The sequence below is a fragment of the Neltuma alba genome, unplaced genomic scaffold, assembly GCF_004799145.2.
Source record: "Neltuma alba isolate B1F8T4 unplaced genomic scaffold, ASM479914v2 tig00011033_pilon, whole genome shotgun sequence".
In the NCBI taxonomy this organism is placed as follows: domain Eukaryota; kingdom Viridiplantae; phylum Streptophyta; class Magnoliopsida; order Fabales; family Fabaceae; genus Neltuma; species Neltuma alba.
The window spans coordinates 116,019-126,069 of NW_021635784.1; the positions used below are offsets into that span (position 1 = coordinate 116,019).

Below are 10,051 nucleotides of genomic sequence, written 5' to 3' on the forward strand. Positions count from 1 at the left end.
ACCTCTGTCCTTTATGCTCCCATTTCCTTTACCAAAAAAATAATTATTTTGGGGTGGGGGGGGGGGGGAGTTAAATAAATGCATCAAGGAAGTAGAACTTTGATTCATAAGAGAATGTCAGGAGTTTTTTTTTTGCCAACGATTCTTAAGAATATTGTTCAATGATTATTTATGAAATTTTTTATACTCATATTAAAAAGAATAATTATAATTACAATGAGAAGTGACGACAATTTTTTTATTAAATGAGATTATTATTTATAAAAAAATTACATTTGATTATTAGTTTTAACCATTCTTTATATATTTTGTCCTAATGATTAGTAATTTATTGCTTATAAAAGGAATAAGGAATAGTAAGTTTTAGTTAACATAATATGGATATGGAAGTGCCAAGTATATAGTGCTTATTTGCAATTATGTTGTGCTGTTATTTTTTAGGAAAAAGACAATAAAATATCCTCAAAAATGTAAAGGATAAATTAGAGTGAGTGAATTTTAAAATCTCAAATCAAACCTTTTTGTAGTATTTTGAAATTTAAAAAGTTATGAAATGACAATAGTGTCCTTGTATTCTTATTGACTACTTTTATATAGTAATTAATTATTTTAGTTTCATTATTGACTACTTTTGTTTTCAAAGTTTTAATGACTACTTCTATATGGCTATTAACTACATAAAAATAGTAAATAACTTAAAAAAAAAAAAAAAGTCACTAGATACCCAACAATACTTAATGCATTTTTTAAAACTTTTGGGGAAAAAAAAAGTAGTCAACAACAAAACAATAATAATCAATAGCTAAACAAAAGTAATCACTAAATGTTCAAAAATGAAAGTAGCAACATTAAAGTAGTGATAGAAGTTTTAAAAACAAAAATAGTCAATAGCTAAAAAAATAGTTAGTGCGTAAGAAAGAGTAGTCATTAGAACTCCGATAACCAATCGCTAGAGTTCGATAACATGTTGTCAAAGCTCCGTCAGCCCAAAACTGGGTGCTGAGGAGGAAATCTTAAAAAAAAAAAAAAATAGTGAAGGGTATTAGTGTCATTTCATAAAATTTTAAAATTGTACAAAAAAATTTATTTAAGATTTTAAAATTCAACCACGCCTATTTATCTTTTAACAATTTTCAAATCATTTTATCGTCTTTTTTTCTATTTTTTTTAAGACAAAATTTAGGTTAATTTGCTGACATTCATTAGCTTAAGTCCATAGGTAAATTTACAAATACATATACTATCTTAACAACTAACAGTAATGAAATAACAATTGTTAATATTTCATATGTAAATCTATAAATGCACATACACATTCTAACAACTAATAGTAAAGTAATGTTGGCAAACAAAAAAAAAACAATAGCAAAATATCGAGTATGACAAGAGAATTTGACCCATTGAATATAGACAACTTCACTCAAATTTTGTCCCCTTTTTATTAATGGGTTGCAATTTTGACTAATAGAGCACATCACCATTTTCCTCAAAAGGTTAGTTATTGGGGAATGGGGGTGGCTATGATCATTCTTGTGCCATGAGGTAGTCTCTTGTTTGATGTATTTTCTTGAATTTTATTGTTAACGTGGGGTATTGGACTGAAAATTCAAAGGGTGTTTTTCTTTTTGATCACCCCTTATTATCTTTAATATAGATTGTTGTACTCGTATTAGTTCTTAGAATATTACCTCCAATCCTAATTATAAGATTTTGTTTATAGTTTTTTCAAAGTTTGATGCTTTTCATAACAAAAGTCAAATTGTGACAAACACCGTTAAGCCCAGAGATGGCACTCCCTCTTTTTCTGTGAGTATTATATGCTATGGCAAAAATGATCCGGTCCTCAACATTTTGCTTCCCCAAATTTTCTTTTGTTGTTAGACTTTGGCTCAATGTCTTGGATCCCTATCTCTGCAAGATTTTAATTTAGTTTCTCAATTTTAAAAAGTATATTTTCATACCTTTAATTTTAAAATCGCTAATCTCAAATAATGATCTTGTAACAACCATTATTGAAAATTAAACTTCATACATTAGCATTTAAAAATGTTTTATTAACGTTTCAAAATATCAATATTAATGATTTTATAGTTAAAAAACTCAATATACTTTTTAAAGTCACGAAACTAAATTTAAATACGAGTATACTTTAACCTCAATTTATTATTAAACTTCAAGACATTCATTATGTAAACCTTGGTCTTAATCCTTTACATTAATCACTTGAGTCAATCCTATGTTTATCCTCTTAAACCTGGTTTATCTACAAGGGCGTTGCAGCATGCACAAAAGGCTCAATGGATTTTGTACCAAGGTATCATGCATGAGCCAAGGACGGCAAGGCAAATGAAGACGCAAAGATAACCGATTCACCCATATAAAAAGAATCAATTATGATTTCTCTAGTTTGGTATAAAGGAACATGTAAACCAAAGGATGATTTTAAAACAAGATCATTTTAAACATTTTCCAAAAAAATTAAAACATGGAATAACACCAATCAAATCCAATGAAGCGGCTCAACCACAACCTCTTTATTCCAAAGCCATTAGTGAAGACTCAATTTTTTTTTTTAAAATAATCATATGATATTCAGAATTATCCCTTCACTCAAATTCAAACATTATGATTCAAATGAAAGTAATTCTCCAACATTTTTTTTTTTTTGGTTATTTTGTCCATGCACATGAAATTTGACATGGAGGCCTGAATACTAACAAGGACCAGGACAGTTTAAAAGAAATCTAACTAAAATAAAAATAAAATTACTAATACATAAAATCCTCTAACTAGATATCCCGCCAAAAAGATGCCAAAACAAAACAAAACTGCATGAGACTCTCTCTTTCTACACCAACCTTTTCTTGATAGCACTGTTACACTATGAAATCAATCTGTGACTGCTAAACATCTAAATGCTCACGTTTCATAACTAATCTGTGACTGCTGCGTTTTGCTGTCCCTTCCGTGTCCTCTTTCTCTTCCTGCTCCTTTTCTTGTCTCCTTCTGTCTTTTCCTGCACCAGAAAATCCCTTGAAGAAACGCTCAAAACACACACACACACATCAACTCTATCTTCCAATTTGCTCTTGACAAATAGAACTATAGAATCATATATAAAAATATATATATATATATATATAGATAACAAACTACACAATTTGATCTATGAATAGTTATGGCGGCTCATTGTGAAAATTCTACGCAAGACATGAAGTCAACACTGTTATGCATTCTTTATATATTATAAAGACTTGAGAAATTGTATGATTCATGAGTCATGAACAAAGCCAAATTTGTGCAACAGACAGAACCCACAATATTTTGTATATTTATTAATAATTTCCACATGCCGCTGCACAAATTTCGGGACTAAATCCTCATCAGCGAGGAAAAAATTTCTCAGCTTCACTTGAAATTTTTGCACAAAACCATACCCTGTTCTTGTGTATTATATACCAAACATGATTCTTAAGCCCCATCCATTTGAGGAACCCCCACCCCACCAAAAAAAAAACAGAGAGAGAGAGAGAACACTTGACATGAGTGAACAAATAAACAAAAAATTTGTTATGAACGTTTATAAATCACTAGCGATTAATAATGTTAACAAGGATTCAAGATCAGGAAAGTTAAAAAAAAAAAAAAAAAAAGGAATTATAGGAATTCCGGAAAGATCACCTTCAATGAACCAGCCTTGTGGTTTTCATTACCATTCTTTTTCTTCTTGCAAGATAATGGGTTTGGACCCTGCAAAATTGAAAAGTAATATAAAAAACACAGTGCTGGCTGAAATTGCTATCAAATAATTAAATTCACTATAATTTTAATGAACTTCAACTTTAAAAAACAAAGTTGAACAAGCAAATAAATACAGCATTATAGTGAATTAACCTTTGCTTTCTTTCTCTTGAACTGAGGTCTATCCTTAACACCCATTTGGTTCCTCGCACTACTGCGATTCTTTTTCACTGGCTTTACATCTTTAGTTTGATCCCCTAAATCCTTCTCTTCATCTGCAGAGTTTGCAGCTTCTTCATCATTTGATGTACTTTGTAATCTATTTGTGAGCATTTTATACTCTCTGTCAGTTATATGTGATCTTGCTTCTTCTGAAGTTTTAACAAATTCTCTCTGGAATGCAGATACAGGCTCGAGGAAAAGAGCATTTCTGAGACCATATATAAGAGGCACACCAGGTACCTACAAGACAAGCAAGTAAACAAGAACTACTGTCAATTTAAGGGTAAAATTCTTAAACTATTGCGGGACCATTAACATATAACATGCTACAAGACAATTTTAGAAATTTCTAATAGCAAAAAGTTTGACAAATTTACTTTTTTGGAAATTAAAATTACAAACTTCATCACAAATTGTCATCAAGGAATCAAGTAGCCAAGTGATAGCAAGATCGATTTCATAAGGTACAAAAGGCAACCTAGCTGAAACACAGTAATTGAAACAAATTTACAACATAGAAAATAAATTAGAATGACCAAACATTATAGAATTTAATAACCCCTCTTCCAGGGGATAACAATTAGAAATGATCTAAAACTACTAATACTAAATTATGTGATAGACAAGTATAAATATGCACATATTAATGAACAAAATCCCAGTCAATGAGAGTTAGATCTAGGCATCATGATAGAACCATCTTAGATAGCCAGACCTACAAGAAGAAACGTAGGAAGATGCAAGAAAGGCCAGACCTATAAGAAGAAACGTATAAAAAGAAAGGTAGGAAGATGCAAGAAAAGCGAAAAACACTTTCTAGGGGTCAGGGAGTTGACTTTAAGACGTCCCCCATTTAGAGAAAGAAGCTGAAAGGTAGAGTAGCTCTAGGGGCGCTGTTAAAAAACGTCTTGGGGACTGTGTTGGTTACTTTTTGGCTTATATTAGCCCTTAGTTTCTCTGAATGGGGAGGACTTGCTTTGTATTCAGAATGAATTATGGAGAGGACTGGCCACTTGAAAGCCAGGCTAAGGGTGGAGGAAGAGTCCTTCTTCATCAGTTTTATAAGTTAGTGAGTTGAGTGTTCTGTGGTGTTTCCTGTATGTGAGCTGAACAAGAGATATCTTGTATTGTAACAAGTGTTTTGCGGAATCAATATCAGTTCCAACTCTATTTTCCTACTGTTCTACCTTGGTTCCTATCACATCATCAACATGCATCCACCTACATCCCCCATTTAAAACAATGTTAATACAATAATCATGAGCTATCTCAAAATTCTTCAACTTTAGAGACCTAATGCTGCCATTCATCTAATCAGAATAACCAACACCAACATTAAAATGAGATGCAGATCCAGAACCCTACCCCATCCAAGTTTGGAATTAACTGCTTTAGTTCCGTTCTGGCAGAACCAGTAAACAGTATGCACATTGCACAAGAAGATGCAATTTGTCTTCAAAGTATGTCTAGATGAATCAAATCCTAAACAATCAAAAAAAGAAAAAGAAAAAAGAAAAAAGAAAAATCTTCACAAAGAATACAATAACAGGACAAAAGTATTCCCACAAAGAGAAGAATGGATGTCTCAATTTTTAAGCATCTACTTAACAATTGTGCCAATAATGTTTGCCAAGATTTCATTCAGTCATAGAATAAATAGAAACTAACTTGCCAACTTAAAGTAATTGAAAAGTGGAAAACCTGTTGCAGCTTTCTCCGCAGCTCAGTATCTTGACTACCAACAAAGAAGTGCTGCGAATTATTTTCTCCAACAACGTCCATGATGCATTTAGCAGCATGCTCGCATTTTTCATGCTCACATCTATATAATAATGTTTAAACTCAAGTGAGAATAGATATAGCAAAACTAGTATCCAGATATCTCAAAATTTGTTAGCATGAACATCAGTCAAAATTGATCATTATTAGATCATGGGAATCTTGAGTTAGAACAAAAAATGGCAGGTCCATTTCTATGTCAAAATAAAGGGTACCTCTCTTCCAAACTCTTACATCAAATAAATTGGAAATGAATATTTTTTAGAGACACGTTAGGTTGGCACTCCCTCTGCATGATATTGGGTATTCAGAAAAATAAACACGTCAAAATGTATTAGTGATTTTGAGACATGCATGTAGAAATTCAGTTTTTTCATAAAAATTAAGTTTATCATCATGAATAGTTGAACACCAAGAACTAAAACCTGTACATGAAAGAGCATTAAGCCAAGTGTATGGGTTAGTAGTTCAAACTGTTTTGATATCCAATGAGAAATCTGATATACGACATCTGTTGCCGAGATGAACAATAATACCTTTTTTTTTTTTTTTGGCATGGGTGCCGGGTTTAAATAGAGTTACTTAACTTTGTTGTGTAACTCAATTATTGTCTCAAAAAAGATAGGGGATGGAGAACCTGGCAATTTTAAGCTGACGAGCTGCCTCAAGGGACTCAGCAAATGAGCGACCAAGTCGTTTCAACTCCTCTAGAACACATCTGCATCAAAAACTCACAAGAAATGAGAATCAAAAGTAAGAAGAAAAAGGGAAACTAAACCAAACAAAAGGAGATGACATATTTGCACACAACTGAGATGGGTTAGCAATAGAACAGAGGTTAAAAACTAATTATTTTTTAAAATATAATAATCAGAAATACAGACAGACCTGGTTGTGAAGAGCTTGACATCAGAGTTTAGAATATTAGCAAGAGAATTGTCAGCAGGAGTTATCTTATTCTGAATAAGGTGATGTACGAAATTTCCATCACACAAAACCTTGAAAGGCTTCCGAAAACCGCAGCAAGAACTGTAAAATGTGAGACTCTTCCTATGCCTCTTCAGCTTGTTCACCTTCATCTGCAAAAAGCGACCAAAATGCCAGGATCAACACATAAAAGGAATGCCCGAAAAATTGTACAAGGAACAATTTGAAGGGACAAACTGGCAACCGACAGACCACTCACATACACAGAGAGTTCAATCTAGTGGGTCAAAATTCCGACAAACGCAACAACTAATGGGACATAATATTAAAGGTAAATTCAAAACCTTTCCACTACAATCTTCTTCTTTTTTTTTTTAAAACAAAAATTCATTAAGGAATTAACAGCCAGGCAATTGCAAAAGAACATAATATTTTAACCTTCACAGAACAGGATAAAAAATACCGTGGGTTACAGAGCGAAGCAGAGAACCCTCAGAGAATAACGAGTTTTTTGCCTTCCGTTCCTCTTTGCTCTGGGGTTATCTCGCTCTATTCCTTCTTCTTCTATCTCTAAAGCTCTCTCTCAATCACCCCCCTATGTAACACCCTCCTATAGTCGAGTACAGCCAAGAATCACGCCCAAAATTATCGGTGTATTGCTGCGTTTCTTACTCACTTCCCTTCTGCTTCTTCTACTTCTGCGAATGAAGGGACGCAAGGACATACGAGACGTGGACAAAACAGGGACGAGGGTGGGCAACAGCCACTTCAACGGCATTAAAGACTAAAGGTGGCTAAGGCGGCTAGAGACAATCGCCGGCTGAGGGCTGAAGGAAGAAGTGAGGAGGCCCGCGACGGCTGTGGATCAGCAAGGGTATTGTTTGCAGGCAAAAGCAAAAAGGGCCCGGTTTGGTAAAGGAAACAGGTTTTTAAAATTTAAAGGGTGTTTGGCAACCTTAAAGACCATGGTTTCAGAAACACTTTTCTGTAAAACGAGATAAATTTCTCTACATATTTACTTCGTAAATCATAAAAGCACTTCTAAAACCATGGTTTGGTTTCTATCCAAACACCCCTTTAAAATCATTAGAAAAGTTTGGTTTGTTTATCACGACTCGTTTGATTTTTATTTTGATCTTAAATATAAGATTTTAATTCACTTTGTCTCTCATATTTATTTATTTTTTCTCAAGATAGTCCTTATAATAGTGATATTTTCAACCAATACATTTGATTAATTAGTAAAGATATTTTAGGAAAGACAACATATATTTATTAGAAATAACTAACTTAACTAATTTTCCTAATCCACTCAAATTAGTCAACTAACTTTTATATTAAAAACTGGAGGTAGTACTACACAGACTAGACTAGGTTCAGGAATATGGCCTATTTCCACCCCCACTATTGCTTTACATCCCTTTGTGTGTCTATTGATGTTCACATTTGGTGCTCAGCAGCTGAGTGCTCATTAGCTCAATGGCATCGTTTAGATAAATGAATACAATGTTGTCACGTGCGCGGATATGGACTTGTCATTTTCACTCCTCTTTCTTCATCTCTCCCTCTCTCTTTCTCTCAATCTCTCCCTCTCAAACTAGTGATTATGAACATAACCCCAAGCATCAATTCAATTTTATGCTTCAGGTGAAATTATTGTTTTCTTCCTCTCTTTTCCTCTCCGCGTTATTCATTTCTGCCTCCCCCACTTCTCTCGATTCTCTTATTCTAGCTAAACTTCTTCGATTTATTTTCATTTATTCTGCTTTTTTTTTAATGTATGGGACTATGGTTTTTAGATGGTGTGGATGATGTGATTAGCTGAAAACCATATAACGCGAAGCTGCCATGGGACTCAAAATCCATAGAGTGGTTCTCCTAGCCGCCTGTGCTGGGGTTTCTTCCGGAGCTTGTCTCCGCCCTTCCCCTAGGATTAGCCCGGGTTTTTTTTTCCCCTTTCTCCTCTTGGGTGTCTTCTCTGTTGCATCTGTTGGAGAAGAGCAAAATGGCGCTTAGGATGTGGCTCGGTCCGAGTGATTGGTGGTTTGGTGATTGGGAACGGGTAAAGGTAAGGAGGATGGCAGAGATGCTAATCGAGAATGCTGATGAGATTAGCGTGCTCCTTATACAGCTGAAGGAACCAAAGATTTGGGGCTTTCTTCTGAAGATTTCGCTGGCTGGAAAGGGAGCTACTGTGAAAATGATGCTAGGGCTCTCACTACAAATCACCGCAAGTCATAGCTTAGGAGGTCCTCTGGAAGCTGCTAGAAAAAATGGTGGTGGCTGGGTTGCAGCCACCGAGGAAACATGTGTTCGTTGACTTGGAGGTGTCGGAGTTTGGGGGCTCTCTAGCGGTGTTTTCTAGTGTTTTGTGTAACGTACAAAAAATAATAATAATAATAAAAGAAAATATAATATTTTATTAAAATAATATTTTATTAGTAAACCAAAAAAAAACCAACCCCCTTTTTTCCACGGAGAGTGGAAAATGGGAGGGTTAATTAATGCAAAGGAAAAGAAGGGGTAAGGGATGACTGAAGAGAAATAGGATAAGGCGTAGGAAGTGGAAAGTTGGGGGCAATTAACTAAGATAAGAATATTGGAGGGTGTATTAAATGAAAGGAGAATTTGGAGGAGGAGTAGTAAATGATGGAAGAAAAAGAAGGAGGGAAGGTACGGATGGAAGTGGAAAATGGGAGATGGGCGGTAGAAAATCAGACGTGGGGGTATTATATATATCATCATTCAGGTTATTTCTTTCAAGTCGGAGCAAGAGAGAGTGGGAGAGAGAGAGAACGAGAGAAGAGAAAGAGAGAGCGAGAGGAAGAAAGGAAAATCAAGAGAGTGGAAATACATGATGTTTGGAAGATAAGGAAAGATGTGATGATCATTTAGGTACACAAAACTACTTCTTCTTGTCAAATTTTCTTTATGAATATTTCCTATATATTTATAGCTTTATATTATTAAATATTTATGTGCAATTTTGTAGACTCTTGAGAATTTTGGAGTAATCTTTGTGTGAATATTTGTAAGCTAAAGAGTACCAGATAACTCTGAAAATTCTTTCTTGTACATGTGAATTGTGTATGATTATATTATGGATTTACTAATTATTATATTACTGAAATATAATATTATGATTTTTTGTAAAATAAATGTTTTGGTATGTTACCTGATTTTATTAAGATTTGTTACTAGTAATTATGATCAATATTTAAATATATTAATAGCTATGAAATTATCATGAGTTACTGTTAAATGGTATATGAATTTTATTGCTATCTTATTTTTAATAATATATTTGAGAATCTATTTATGATGTACCATTATTTGCATATGACATGCATTGTTGGGATAAGGATAGAAGGAGATTGCATGG

The 10,051-nt window shown here is 33.7% G+C and overlaps 1 protein-coding gene across 4 annotated transcripts; it reads right to left on the reverse strand.

The window, feature by feature from the left end:
* Positions 1-2,605: 2,605 nt before the first annotated feature.
* LOC114760878 (rRNA-processing protein UTP23 homolog) lies at positions 2,606-7,533 on the reverse strand. 4 transcript variants are annotated; one of them, XM_028950179.1, is made up of 7 exons: positions 7,133-7,530; positions 6,631-6,821; positions 6,380-6,460; positions 5,665-5,785; positions 3,895-4,203; positions 3,682-3,750; positions 2,606-3,016 (listed from the first exon to the last, which is right to left on the reverse strand). In XM_028950179.1, exons 2-7 carry the CDS (start codon positions 6,819-6,821, stop codon positions 2,933-2,935), a joined length of 855 nt encoding a protein of 284 aa, XP_028806012.1. In that variant the 5' UTR covers positions 7,133-7,530; the 3' UTR covers positions 2,606-2,932. The 4 variants fall into 4 exon arrangements, 3 of the variants coding, with proteins under 3 accessions (XP_028806012.1, XP_028806013.1, XP_028806014.1); XM_028950180.1 differs by having other exon boundaries at positions 7,108-7,530; XR_003742095.1 differs by having other exon boundaries at positions 3,000-3,016; positions 3,876-4,203; positions 7,133-7,533.
* Positions 7,534-10,051: the final 2,518 nt, after the last annotated feature.